Source organism: Bubalus kerabau, chromosome 17 (assembly GCF_029407905.1).
Source record: "Bubalus kerabau isolate K-KA32 ecotype Philippines breed swamp buffalo chromosome 17, PCC_UOA_SB_1v2, whole genome shotgun sequence".
Lineage (NCBI taxonomy): Eukaryota > Metazoa > Chordata > Mammalia > Artiodactyla > Bovidae > Bubalus > Bubalus kerabau.
This window is the reverse complement of record NC_073640.1, coordinates 60762014-60777207: the sequence shown is the minus strand read 5'-3', so window position 1 is coordinate 60777207 and position 15194 is coordinate 60762014. Positions and strand designations below refer to the sequence as shown.

Genomic DNA, 15194 nt, shown 5'->3' with positions numbered 1-15194 from the left:
TTGCACTGGCAGACAAATTCTTTACCACTAGCACTACCTGGGAAGCCCCATGAGATGTCATCCTACTGTGTTACAGATACTTTCTATTCACCATCAGTTAATGACGACTTAAAAAAACCCCAGGGGGATGATAATGCTTCTATTAATGTTAACATTGGTGGTGGAATATGTATGTGCATGCTCAGCTGTGTCTGACTCTTTGCAACCCCATGGACTGGAGCCCACCAGCCTCCTCTGTCAATGGGATTTCCCATGGCAAAAATACTGGAGTGGGTTGCCATTTCCTTCTCCAGGGGATCTTCCCGACCCAGGGATCAAACCTACATCTCCTGTGTCTCCTGCATTGGCAGGCAGGTTCTTTACCACTGAACCACCTGGAAGCTTGTTACTGATGAGAACACTTCTTCAAATATACATCAAGTTTAATATATGAAAAGCCATTCACTTTTATTGATTAACATATAGTAAGTTCACACATAATCTAAATAAAACTTTCCAAAGTTTACTCTAAAATCTTTGATCAAAATACAGATTACAAGCATTTGGAAACATTCTTGTTCTTGTGATACAGTGGTCAGAGAAATGTGATATTTATGGTTTACAAAACAGAGAGCTATTATTTAGTAAATAAGGATGTACATTAATTACATGACCTTTCAGGAAAAGGTTACATGTATTTCTCTTGGGTATCTGTGAAGACTTCCTGATTGTTACCATGTCAACTAAAATTCATGACTTGTAGTTATCGCTGTTATAAAAATACATCAGGATTTCAGTGAGCTGCCATCTTTATATCCATAAAAACCATTGGCACAACTATTTAAAATTTTGACTCTCTGTCTTACTTTAATACAAAGAATTATTCTCTGAACATTTACCTAATGGTGACACAGAGGGATGTTTTAAACAATGACAATCATCACCTTCATTTAGACTTCCACTGTACATTTCACATTACAAGATCCTTAATAGTACATGAAAAAGTAGATAAAAATTATTTCCACCTATTATAGAAGGGTTTTGTTTAACTTTGAGGCAGCAGAGATCAAGAATATTAGTTTTAAAAAAGCATATTAGTTCACATACACACAGAAACAAAGGTATAGCATGTAGTCATTTGAAAGTTGAGTTATATTAAAGTTCATTTTCACATACTGTCAATATGAATAAGGATACAATGATAATAATTATATTGTCCAACATTTCTTGCCTTGATCCTATGGTCCAAGTAACAAATAATTTTTCTAAGTGTTTTAACTTTGGATTATTTTCTATAATATCCTGATTTAAAGTAATAACAGAAAAGGGTTATTGACTGAATGCTATCTTTGATGAATTCTCTGATATTTATTTAGACCTGAGTTTTTAAATTCATTTTGTACATTTTTTACAGCATTAAGCGTTCTTCCCAGTATGAACTCTCTGGCATTTTCTGATGTGTATGCTTAGGACAAACCTCTTTCATCACTTACTACATTTGTAGGGTCTCTCTCCAGCACACGCTCTCTGATGCTGAGTGAGGTGAGAGCTCACTTCAAGGCTTTGTCATATTATTTATATTTGTAAGACTACTTGGCAGTGTGAATTATTTGATGGCAAGTAAGATTTGAGTGGCAGTTAAAAGCTTTGCCTCATTCTTTACATTTGTATGGTTTCTCCCCAGCATGAATTCGTCTATGTCGACTAAGGTTTGAACTCTGATTAAAGGCTTTGCCACATTCTGTACATTTATAAGGCCTCTTTCCAGTATGAATTCGTTGATGTTGAGTAAGTGTTGAGTTTTGATTAAAGGCTTTGCCACATTCTGTACATTGATAAGGCTTCTCTCCTGTATGAATTCGCTGATGTTGAGTAAGTGTTGAGTTTTGATTAAAGGCTTTGCCACATTCTGTACATTGATAAGGCTTCTCTCCTGTATGAATTCGCTGATGTTGAGTAAGTGTTGAGTTTTGATTAAAGGCTTTGCCACATTCTGTACATTTGTATAGTTTCTTCCTAGCATGAATTCTCTGATGACGTGTAAGGTTTGAGTGATGATTAAAGGCTTTGTTACATTCTGTACATTTATAAGGCTTCTCCCCAGTATGACTTCTCTGATGCTGAGTAAGTTTGGAGCAAGTGATAAAAGCTTTGCCACACTCTTTACACTTGTATGGTTTCTCCCCAGTATGGATTCGCTGATGTTGATTAAGGTTTGAACTCTGAGTAAAGGCTTTGCCACATTCTGTACATTTGTATAATTTCTTCCCAGTATGAATTCTCTGATGATGGATAAGGTTTGAGTGCTGATTAAAAGCTTTGTTACATTCTGTACATTTATAAGGCTTCTCCCCAGTATGAATTCTCTGATGCTGATTAAGATTTGAGCAACTGATAAAAGCTTTGCCACATTCTTTACACTTGTATGGTTTCTCCCCAGTATGGATTCGCTGATGTTGATTAAGTCTTGCACTTCGGTTAAAGACTTTCCCACAATTCTGACATTTATATGGTTTCTCCCTAGTATGGATTCGCCTATGTCGATTAAGGTTTGAGCTCTGATTAAAGGCTTTGCCACATTCTGTACATTTGTAAGTCTTCTCTGCAGTATGAACAGTGAGATGTTGAGTAAGGCCTGAGGACTTGCTGAAGGTTTTGCCACATTCTGCACATTGGTTAGGTTTCCCTCTGGTGTGGATTTTCCTGTGTCTATTTAGATTTGATAATTGAGGAAAGACTTTCCCACATTTATTCCACTTGCAATGTTTCTCCTTAGCATGAATACTCAGATGTTGAGTAAGTTCTGATGACTGGTCAGAAACTTGACCACATTCACTGAATTTGCAATTATTCTCTTCAATATGTATATTCCCATTTGTAATAAGATTTGAGCTTTGATAAAAGACATTTCTACATTCATCACTATGGTTCTCTGAACATAGAGTTCTCTGATGATTCATGAGACCTGAGTCTTGGTCAAAGTGATTCCCAGTTGCGAGGCATGGGTAGATTCTGGCTCCATCATAAATACTGTTGTAATTATTGAAGCTGGAGCTCTCGCTTAAGGCCTCACTCGTGGGATTACACATGGAAGGCTGTTCCGCATTATCTGTACTATGATACCCATTGAATGACGGCAGCTGGATAAAGACTGTCTCATTATTATTGACATTACAGATATTGGAATAGGGAGAAAATGTTTCTTGGTGGGAAAATAATGAGCCTTCACTAAAGGATCTCTCAAACTGATCGTAGTGAGATTTTCTTCCTTCATTTTCAAATCTCTGGCTCTCAGACATGTATGACTGACTGTTTAATTCAAACCTATATTCATACTGGGTTGAGTGATTATTTGTAGCATAGACTAGATGACTTGCCATGTTTTCAAAATTTCACACCAGAGAATATGTTCTGTTTTTTTAAATCATGTAGGTTCTTGCTTACAAAAACATATTTTTCTGCAGAACTTATTCACTTCAAATGGAATTTTTCCCAAGTTGATGCATATCCTCAATTTCTTTTGGCAATCATGTTTTCATCATGAATAATTGTCCTAATTTGGTTACATCTAAAACAACATCCTTTTGGCCCTTCACAGCCCCCCTTACTTTCCCAGTCTTTCATTAAGTACACATTTCCAAGCTGAGAGCTCCCAGAATTTCTGAGCACATTACACATGAATCGCCTATGCACGGCTTCTTTGGGAACAAACCCTGGGTGTCATGAGACGATATCGCTGAAAGATAACAAATAACCAAGATCCCACTTAGTACCTTGAGTGAATATGCTCTACAGTTGTACACAATATTGACAAACCCTTAGCTATATTAATAAGAGGTGAGATGCAAGGAAGATCAGAAGTAAAAATAATGGCACTGTACATGTTACATAGAAGAAAAGGTAATTCTATCAGGTTATGATGAATGATACTATACCCAAAAGTTGAATACCTCCAAGGAAGATTCAATTTTTAGAAACACAGAACACCTTAGATGTTAGCATGAGTGAATTAAAAAATTATAACACATCTACAACTATTAATAAGAGTAAAAAAGTAATTTTAAAAAATCCCTGGAGTAGATGAGTTAACTGGAAAATTCCAACAACATTTCAAGAAAACTAAATATCAATTCTCCATAAGGGATCACCATTACACACTGCTATATTTAAAATGGAGAGCCAACAAGGTCCTTCTGTACTGCACAGGGAGCTCTGCTCAATGTTACGTGGCTGCCTGGATGGGAGGGGAGTTTCGGGGAGAACGGATACATGCGTCTGGACGGCTGAGGCCCTCTGCTACCCACCTGAAACTATCGCAACATTGTTAACCGGTTACACTCCAATACAAAATAAAAGAACAGTAAAAAATATTTCTGTGAGTTAATAGATATATTAAATGGTTTTAGCACTGATGAGTTGGGGTAAATGCACTGAAAATGTCTAAAATTTGTTCATCGAAGAAAAAATTGGGAGGTAGAAATTGGGAGTTACATTTTATGATTTCAGGGACTGAGTATGAACTTCAGAGAGCCATGTTTGAAGTTTCCATTGGAAATTAGAAAGCAGGAAGCATATATCTGTTCCCAGTATTTCTGGAATTTTGTCAACTAATCCCAGATCTCCACAACTCTTTTCTGACTTGAGGCAGAGACGGAAATTTGGAAAGGCCTTAAGGTAGAGTTTGTCAGAACTGTTAGCAGCTTTTCCTAGGTCCCCCAAAGCAGCGAGAGTATGCAGGTCCCCACAGACCAGGAGGAAGGTTTTGGCTCTCAGTGAAAGTGAGGGAAAGCCCACTGGAGCTGAAGAAGAACACATGGAGATGTAAGAGCAGAAGAATGGGGCAGGTCATGAGAAACCCAGGCTTCTCATTCTAGTGAAGCAGGCCTCCCCAAACCATCTGAACACGTCTGGCTTCCTCTGTGGTCTTTGGACCTCTCACCTGTGTCATCTGCTTCATTTATTCACACCTAGCACCGGGATTCTTCCTTTACTCCAAAGGGGACCTGCTCATTAGAAAAATGAACATAATTAGGACTTTGGGTTTAACATATACACTCTAGTATACACAAAAATAACCAACAAGGATCTGCTGCATAGCACAGGGAACTATTCTCAATATTCGTAATAACCCATAAGTGAAAAGTGTCTGACTTGACTGATGGAAACTTCTCCTTACAAAACTCAGTATCTCTCCTGAACACTGTTGCGTGTTCATATTTCAAAGCCAACTAGCAGCGAAGAGACACTAGGAGGAAATGGAGTTTCCACCTTAGCTGTGTTGGATTGTGCACCTCCCTCAACATCTTGCCAAGATTTTATTAAAGATAAAGAGAAAAAAATGGAACTTGATGGTGTGGGAATCTAGCAGAAAACACCCGAATCAGTGACCATCTGGTGTTATGGGATAAACTGGTGTCAGGTGAGAGAAACACTCAAGAAGACACGTGGTCACTGCTCAGGTACCTTTGGCAAAAATAAGGAAATGTCAATGTATCTTGAAAAAATTTCACTTTTCTGCATTTTTACTCGAAAAATACCTCCCCTGTTCTGCAACCCTAATAGCACATTTAAATAATAGACCTTTCTTACCAATGTAGAGAATAGTCAGATTTTTGTCAAAAGTCTCTAAGGAACTCTAGACCACTAGGGTCATCCTGTTTCAGTTCAGTGCAGTCCCTGGGTCCTGTCTGACTCATTGCGACCCCACCCCATCCCAACAGAAATTCTGCCTATCAATGCCTTCCCCTGTTGGTCTTTCAAAAAGGGAATATTTTGAAAAACTGAAAGTTGTTAATTCACACTGGGAATGCTTCATGCCCTGTAGGGAGCCTGGAGCCAGACAAGGAGAAGAGGCTCGTGGAGAGAGAAGAGCCTGATTGTGACTCATAAAAATAAAAGAAAAAACAGTATTTAATAGTCGAAAACCACCTCACCAGGCAAGAATATCAGAAAAAGAGAATTAAAGAGTTGTATGTTTTCAATCCAGGGTATTTAAGGAGGAAAAAGCAGACACAGCCTCTAACCTGGATCAGGACATTCACCTGAGAAGCTGCCATTTCCTCCTCTTCTTCCTGCTGCCCTGGGTCGTTTTCGCATCAAGACTGTGGAGGAATCACCTCAGCGTCATGAGATTGCACCTTCAGAGGCTCCAGCACAGCTCCTTCGCCTGCTCCCAACACCCGCACAGGCAGAAGGACCTTGAAAAGCGGGAAAGGCCAATCTCTCCTGTCCTTTGTCTCAGGAGAGACTCAGGACAATCAGCTCCCCCGTGGAGACCAATCTATCAATTTGTTGTCGTTGTTGTCTACTCTTCTTTCTTCATATAAAGTCCCCCAAATTCTGCTAACATGGGGTGTGTGGGCTGCACTGACTTGCCCCTTTAAAGCTCATGCAGAGCAGAACTTGTTGCCTCTGCTTGGACTGAAGCCAGGCCTCAGCTCTCACAAATGGACCAGGAGCCACATCCTTAACCCGGGCCTCCCCTTAGAATCCCCTGGAGCACTTCCTACACGCCACACTGATGCTCCCACAGGACCGAGAGAGAACTCTGTGGGGAGAGCACCGGGGAGGTTATCGCTTACCACTGGTCACATGACCCTGATGGGAAACAGGTGGAAAACCACTTGGCCAAAGATTCTTTCTGAACCAGTTCAGTTGTATACAATCCCATGAGGTCAGAGCCCCACTCGGAGAGGTTATGAATCTGCAGGTTTCAGGTGAGGCCATGAAATGAGTCTTCAGCAAGTTCCCTGTTTATTCTGATGCTTCTTCGCCAAGACCCACACTCAGGAGCCCTGAGCTTCAGCCCTCACACTCAGCACAGCTGAGACCTCTCAGGAGGGAAGGGTTTAGGTCGGGAATTTCTTGGAGAGGTCAGGCTAGAACCAAGCAGAGAAAGCTCCAGTACTTGGGGTTCAGGCCTTTCTAAGGGACCCTGGGTGAAGTGCTGTGGGCTCCCCAGGCTGAGCGTGGATGGGTCCATTCAAACCAAGAGGAGCAGGATTCTGGTGAGCTCTGAGGGTGTCATTGAAGGGGGGGGGGCTGTGCAGTAGACCCTGGGGTTCAGCAGGACTGCTGGTCTCAAGGAACAGGGTCATCTAGTGGAGGTGCTCACAGGACTGGCTGGTGTGAGCTCAAGGACCTGCAGGCTGCCTGCTTCCCAGACAGACGCTGAGGCAGCACCAGCACAGAGCAGTCAGGGAGGCTCTCAACAGTCCTCTGTATGGTCCTTCTTATTAGAACCGTCACAGCGTCCCTGCAGTTAGAGAGAGGGGGCGGGGGAAGGTACAGTGTAGAAATTATGGAAAATACGTGACATCATTTGAGGATCAAGGGCAGTCAGGAAACTAGCTGTTACAGACGCCGCCCCTCTGCGCTACCTAATGGCTTATTGTCACAATCCTCCCCCGTAGCCTTAAAGAAGGTGGGAGAGGTTAGTGGTGGTGGTGGGTTAACCTTTCATTACACATCAACTTTATCACCAGAAACCATTCAATTTTATTAATTAACATATATGAATATCACACATAGAATAAAACCTGTTACAATCCACTGTGTGACCTCATTTAAAATACAGATTTACAAGCATAGACAACAATATTCATTTGTCTGCTACAATGATCTGAGAATTGTGACTTCTATGGTTACAAAATGGAGGCTAATCATTTAATAAACAAGATGTAACTAGCTACATGACTTTTCTGGGAAGGCTTTCGCATACTAGGGTATCAGAGATGTCGTTATCCCAAACATGTCAACTAATATTCATGACTTCAGTTGATATGATAAAGATACATTAAGATTCCAGTGAACTCTCATTGTCTTATCCTTAATAAGCAAATGACAGAACTATTGAAAATTTAGAATTTTGTCTTCCTTTGATACATAGAATTAATTCCTGAACACTTACATCATGGTGACCTATAGGGATGTTTCACATGAATGACAAACACCGCTATTTAGATGTTCAGTGTACATATTACATTGCAGTTAATCTTCTAATGGAGAATAAATATAAATGATTTCTCCCTAGGATAGAAGGGGTTCTTTTATCTGTGAGGCAGCAACCTTCACAAACGTAACTTCACATACATTAGAAACAAAGCATAGCATGGAATAATTTCAGAGTTGCATTACATTAATTTTGGTTTTCAAATAATCTCAAATCATGTTGATAGAACCAGAATACATTGCTAATAATTATACCTTTCTAAACACCAACCATCTAGTCAAGGCTATGGTTTTTCCAGTGGTCATGTATGGATTGAGTGTTGGACTATAAAGAAAGCTAAGCACAGAAGAATTGATGCTTTTGAACTGTGGTGTTGGAGAAGACTCTTTGAGAGTCCTTTGGACTGCAAGGAGATCCAACCAGTCCATCCTAAAGGAGATCAGTCTTGGGTGTTCATTGGAAGGACTGATGCTGAAGCTGAAACTCCAATACTTTGGCCACCTGATGTGGAGAGCTGACTTATTTGAAAAGACCCTGATGCTGGGAAAGATTGAAGGCAGGAGGAGAAGGGGACGACAGAGGATGAGATGGCTGGAAGGCATCACGAGCTCAATGGACATGGGTTTGGGTGGACTCCGGGAGTTGGTGATGGACAGGGAGGCCTGGCGTGTTGCGGTTCATGGGGTTGGAAAGAGTTGGACATGACTGAGTGACTGAACTGAACTGAACTAAAACACCAACCTTTTGTCTGGTGATACAGATTAACATATCAATTTTCTATCTGTCTTAACTATGGATTACTATCTACAGTAATTCTCCTCCAGGAACTTCAGAAAAGAGGAATTGATGAAATGCTTTCTTATACATTCTTTGATATTTATTTAGATTTGATTAAATACTTTGTTACTTTTTGTTTTAACATTGTTCACTTATCTTTCTTGTATAAACCCCTTTCCTGTTTTCTAAACTAAATTTGGGATGAACCTCTTTCATCACTTATTACATTACTAGAGTTTCTCTCCAGTATGTACTCTGCATATACATTAAACAATCAGGGTGATGATATCCAGCCTTGACATACTCCTTTCCCAATTTGGAACCAGTCTGTTGTTCCATGTCCGGTTCTAACTGTTGCTTCTTGACCTGCATACAGGTTTCTCAGGGGGCAGCTAAGGTGGTCATTCTCATCTGTTTAAGAATTTTCCACAGTTTGTTGTGATCCACACAGCCAAAGGCTTTAGTGTACTCAATAAAGCAGAAGTGGATGTTTTTCTGGAATTCCCTTTTTCTATGATCCAATGAATGTTGGCAATTTAATCTCTGATTCCTCTGCATTTTCTACATCCAGCTTGTACATCTGGAAGTTCATGGTTCACGTACAGTTGAAGGCTGGCTTGAAGGATTTTGAGCATTACCTTGCTAGCATGTGAAATGAGCGCTAGTGTGCAGTAGTTTGAGCATTCTTTGGCATTGCCCTTCTTTGGGACTGGAATGAACACTGCCCTTTTCCAGTCCTGTGGCCACTGCTGAGTTTTCCAGATTTGCTGGCATATTGAGTGCAGCACTTTCACAGCAGCATCTTTCAGGATTTGAAATAGCTCAGCTGGAATTCCATCACCTCCACGAGCTTTGTTGGTAGTAATTCTTCCTAAGGCCCACTTGACTTCACATGCCAGGATGTCTGGCTCTAGGTGAGTGACACCACCATTGTGGTTATCCAGGCCATTAAGACCTTTTTTGTACAGTTCTTCTGTGTATTCTGGCCAGCTCTTCTTAATCTCTTCTGCTTCTGTAGGGCCCATGCCATTTCTGCCCTTTATTGAGCCCATCTTTGCATGAAATGTTCCCTTGGTATCTCTAATTTTCTTGAAGAGACCTCTAGTCTTTCCCATTCTATTGTTTTCTTCTATTTCTTTGCATTGTTCACTTAAGAAGCCTTTCTTATCTCTCCTTGCTAGTCTTTGGAACACTGCATTCAGATGGGTATATCTTTCCTTTTCTCCTTTGCCTTTCACCTCTCTTCTTTTCTCAGCTATTTGTAAGGCTTCCTCAGACAACCATTTTGCCTTTTTGCATTTCTTTTTCTTGGGGCTGGTTTTGGTCACTGCCTCCTGTACAATGTTACAAACCTCTGTCCATAGTTCTTCAGGCACTTTGTCTATCAGATCTAATCCCCTGAATCTACCTGTCACTTCCACTGTATAATCATGTTGTTGTTGTTCAGTCGCTCAGCCGTGTCTGACTTTGCAACCCCATGGATTGCACCACACCAGGCTTCCCTGTCCATCACCAACTCTGGAGCTTGCTCAAACATGTCCACTGACTTGGTGATGCTATCCATTATCTTGTTTTCTTTTGTCCCCTTCTCCTCCTGCCTTCAATCTTTCCCAGCATCAGGGTCTTTCCAGTGAGTCAGCTCTTCACATCAGGTGGCCAAAGTATTGGAGTTTCAGCTTCAGCCTCAGTCTGTCCAGTGAATATTTGGGACTGATTTCCTTTAGGAAGGACTGGTTGGATCTCCTTGCAGTCCAAGGGACTCTCAAGAGTCTTCTCCAAAACTGCAGTTCAAAAGCATCAATTCTTCGGCACTCAGCTTTCTTTATATTCCAGCTCTCACATCCATACATGACTACTGGGAAAACCAAAGCGTTGGCTAGACAGACCTTTGTTGGCAAAGTAATGTCTCTGCTTTTTAATATGTTGTCTAGGTGAAAAAGTTGGCTTAAAACTCAACATTCAGAAAATGAAGATCATGGCATCTGGTCCCATCACTTCATGGCAAATAGATGGGGAAGCAGTGGAAACAGTGTCAGACTTTGTTTTGGGGGGCTCCAAAATCACTGCAGATGGTGATTGCAGCCATGAAATTAAGAGACGCTTACTTCTTGGAAGGAAAGTTATGACCAACCTAGAGAGCATATTGAAAAGCAGAGACATTACTTTGCCAACAAAGGTCCGTCTAGTCAAGGCTATGGTTTTTCCTGTGGTCATGTATGGATGTGAGAGTTGGACTGTGAAGAAGGCTGAGCGCCGAAGAATTGATGCTTTTGGACTGTGGTGTTGGATAAGACTCTTGAGAGTCCCTTGGACTACAACGAGATCCAACCAGTCCATTCTGAAGGAGATCAGCCCTGGGATTTCTTTGGAAGGAATGATGCTAAAGCTGAAACTCCAGTACTTTGGCCACCTCATGCAAAGAGTTGACTCATTGGAAAAGACTCTGAGGCTGGGAGGGATTGGGGGCAGGAGGAGAAGGGGACGACAGAGGATGAGATGGCTGGATGGCATCACTGACTCGATGGACGTGAGTCTGAGTGAACTCCAGGAGTTGGTGATGGACAGGGAGGCCTGGCGTGCTGCGATTCATGGGGTTGCAAAGAGTCGTACACGACTGAGCGACTGAACTGAACTAGGTTGGTTTTAACTTTTCTTCCAAGAATCAAGTGTCTTTTAATTTCATGGCTGCAGCCACCATCTGCAGTGATTCTGGAGCCCCCAAAATATTAGTTTTGTTTTTATTTCATTACTCTAAGAGGTGGATCCAAACAGAGCTGCGGTTTATATCAAAGCATGTTCTGTCTGTCTGACCTACCTATATTTCCCTCAGGAGGTTGAGATTATCAGCCCTCTTTTGAGCTCTTTCATCAATTTGGAGTTTCTTTTTCTGTCTGGGTTCAGGGAGTGTGGTAATTTCATTCTCTTTTCTCTTGGGAGACCTCCACACTGTCCTACAGTCTGGCTGTTAACAATTGACATTGCCAGCATCCAACATGTAGGAGGGGTCCCTTCTCTCTACAACCCTTTCCAGCGTTTATTGGTTTTAGACTTCTTACCAATGTCCATTTTGACCTGAGTTTTGATTGGCATTTCTCTTAAGATTTCGCCATGTTGAAATATTTTCATATGATTTTTAAAAAGACAGTGTGAGTAAAACTGACCTATCAAAGTTGTCCCCTTGACCGACTGCCCTGTTTCAAATTCTTTTTTTTAGGATCTCCCCAAGGACATTTGTTGAGAACAGATGTTTTTTCCTTACAGCCCCATGAAAGTGAAGTCGTTCAGTTGTGTCCAACTCTTTAGGACCCCATGGGCTGTAGCCTACCAGGCTCCTCCGTCCATGGGACTTTCCAGGCAGAAATACTGGAGTGGGTTGCCATTTCCTTCTCCAGGGGATCTTCCTAACCCAGGGATCAAACTCGGGTCTCCCGCATTGTAGGCAGACGCTTTACCTTCTGAGCTACACAGCTCTAAGCCCCGTAAACATGGTGAATATGAAGTACCCACGAGCACAGGTTTTTCAGTCGTTACCAAACATGGCCACAAGGTGGCAGCATTTCTTCCTGCTCCACTGCTGGGTTTTTTGTTGTTTGTTTTTTAGTGTTTATTTTCGGTTCGAGTAGAGTTGATTTCCGATGTGTTTGTTTTAAGTCTACAGGAACTTGGTTTAGTTATGCATGAACGTATCTCTATTCTTTTTCGGGTTCTTTTCCTATATTGGTTCTCTCGGTGTGTTCAGTAGACTTCCCTGTGCTATTTCGTTATTTTGGATTATCTATCTGATAATAAGCAGTGAGTATGTTAATCCCAACCTCTTAATGTCTTCCTTCCCCCCTACCTTTACAAAAAAAAAAAAATCAAAAGTGAGTTTTCTAAGTCTGTGAGCCTGTTTCTGTTTATAAATTAGTTCATTTTAATGAATTTATAGATTCCACCTGTAAGTGATATATTTATTTCTCTTTCCTTCTCTAATTGACTACACTCAGTATAATAAATCTCTCGGTCCATCCATGCTGCTGCCTGTGGCATTTTTTCTTTCTGCTGATGGCTGAGTGTATTCGGTGGACAAGTGAACCATTTTCTCTTCATTTCTCTATTGATGGACATTTTGGTTGATGCTCTGTCTTGGATATTGTCAATAGTGCTGCCCTGAAGAGAGGGGTGCATGTATCATTTAAAATTAATGTTCTTTCCGGATCTAACCCAAGGAGTGGGCTTGCCGGATCGTGTACTAAGTCTATAGTTAGTATTTTAAGGAACTGTTTCCCTTCCTGGCCGCACCCGCCCATTTCCACTCCTGCCCACAGTGTAGGAGGATTCCCTGTTCCCCTCGCCCTCGGCAGCGTTTAATCCTTGTAGATCTTTTGGGGGATGGCTGTTCTGAGGGCTGTGAGGTGGTACCATGGCCCAGTTTTGATTTGCATTTCTCCAATAGTTAGTGATGCTGAGCATCTTTTCAGGTGCTTTATATGGCCACCTGGATGTCTTCTTTGGACAAATGCCCATTTAGATCTTTGGTCCATTTTTTCTAATGGGATGATTTTTTAAATATATATATATATATATATATATTGGGCTGCATGAGCTGTTTTCATATTTTGGAGATAAATTCCTTGTTTCTAAATTCAGTTCCAAACTTTTTTCCCCCGATTCCGAGGGTTTCTTTTTTTTAGTTTGGTTTACAGTTTCCCTTCCAGTGCAAAAGTTTTTGAGGTTAGAGAAACTCAACTCAACAAAACCTCAAAAGCTTTTGAGGTTAGAGAAAATCAACTCTTTTGTTGAGTTTTAATTTTTCATTATTCTAAAAGTGGATCCAAAAGGGTTTGCTATGGTTTATGTCAAAGCTTGTTCTTCCTGTAATTTCCTCAAGAGGTTTCGAGTAATTGTCCCTCCATTAAGCTCTTTAATTGGTTTGAAGTTACTTTCTCTGTATGAGGATAGGGAATGTCACAATTTCATTCACTGTTATCTTGTTACCCTCTCCTCTGTATGGACTCTTAACAATTTAACTTGGTAGCATCCCTGCAGGAGAATTAATTCCCTTTTCTCCAAAACCTTCCAGCATTTATTGTTTGTAGACATTTTGACAAAGGTCATTTTTGACCAGTGTGAGGCAATACCTCATAGTTTTGATTTGCATTTTGGTAAGATTGCAGGGTGTGGAGGCTTTTCATGGGATTAAAAAAAAAACCTGTGTGAGTAAAACTAATATATCGAGATTGGCCTCTTTGACAGTCTGGCCTCTCTTTTGAATTCTTTTTCCAGGACCCACCCGAGGACATTCATTGAGGACAGGTGTTTTTTTCATTAAATCCCTGCTGCTGCTGCTGCTGCTAAGTCGCTTCAGTCGTGTCGGACTCTGTGCGACCCCAGAGACGGCAGCCCACCAGGCTCCCCCGTCCCTGGGATTCTCCAGGCAAGAACACTGGAGTGGGTTGCCATTTCCTTCTCCAATGCATCAAAGTTGACAAGTGAAAGTGAAGTCGCTCAGTTGTGTCCGACTCTTCACGACCCCGTGGACTGCAGCCTACCAGGCTCCTCCGTCCATGGGATTTTCCAGGCAAGAGTACTGTAGTGGGGTGCCATCGCCTTCTCCGTAAATCCCTGCAAGCCTGGTAAATAACCAAGTGCCCATCCGCACAGGTTTTTCAGCTGCTGTTACCAGACGTGGCCACAAGGCGGCAGCATTTCTTCATGCTCCGCTTTTGTTTCGACTTCAGTGTTTATTTTCTGTTGGAATACAGTTGATACCTGTTGGGCTTGTTTTAGGTTTACAAGAACTTGATTCAGTTATATGTAAATGTATGTCTATTCTCTTATTTGTAGGGGTCTTTTCGCATATAGGTTCTTTCAGTGTTTTCAGTACACTTTCCTGTGCTATTCAGTAGGTTTTTTTGGATTATCTATCTGATAGTAAGTAGTATGTATGTTAATTCCAACTTCTTAATGTCTCCCTACCCTTCCCTTTTTTGAAATAATCATAGGTGAGTTTTATTAGTCTGAGTCTATTTCTGTTTGTAAATCTGTTCACTTGAAAGAACTTATAGATTCCACCTGTAAGTGATGTATTTCTCTTTCCCTCACTTCTCTGAGTAGGATAAATCTCTTGGTCCATCTATGCTGCAGTTAATGGCATTATTTTTGTTGTTCTTTTTGATGGCTGAGTATTCCAGTGTCTAGATGGATCAGTTACTGTTCAGTTCTCTCTATTGATGGACATTTGGTTGAAGCTCTGTTGGAATTTGTGAATAGTGCTGCCATGAAAACAGAGGAGCGAGTACCACTTTAGATTATGATTTTATCCAGATCTAAGGGAAGGCGTGGGCTTGCTTCATCAGGTGGTAACTATATTTAATGTTTTAAGGAATCTCCATACTGTTTTTCTTGTGGCTGCACCCACCCATTTCCATCCCCGCCCACAGTGTAGGAGGTTTCCCTCTTCCCCTCAGCCTCTGAACCATTGAATCTTTGTAGATCTTTTGGAGGA

The 15194-nt window shown here is 41.2% G+C and overlaps 1 protein-coding gene across 1 annotated transcript; it reads right to left on the bottom strand.

Annotated features, from left to right (window-relative positions):
• Positions 1 to 421: 421 nt before the first annotated feature.
• On the bottom strand, positions 422 to 6514 carry LOC129631729 (zinc finger protein 883-like). Its single transcript, XM_055552955.1, has 3 exons — positions 6021 to 6514; positions 4919 to 4982; positions 422 to 3715 (listed from the first exon to the last, which is right to left on the bottom strand). The coding sequence occupies exon 3, from the start codon at positions 3357 to 3359 to the stop codon at positions 1632 to 1634; it is 1728 nt and encodes a 575-aa protein (XP_055408930.1). The 5' UTR covers positions 3360 to 3715; positions 4919 to 4982; positions 6021 to 6514; the 3' UTR covers positions 422 to 1631.
• Positions 6515 to 15194: the final 8680 nt, after the last annotated feature.

Excerpts from the sequence above, each read along its gene's own strand:
- LOC129631729 (XM_055552955.1), bottom strand. The coding sequence starts at position 3,359 with ATGGCAAGTCATCTAGTCTATGCTACAAATAATCACTCAACCCAGTAT.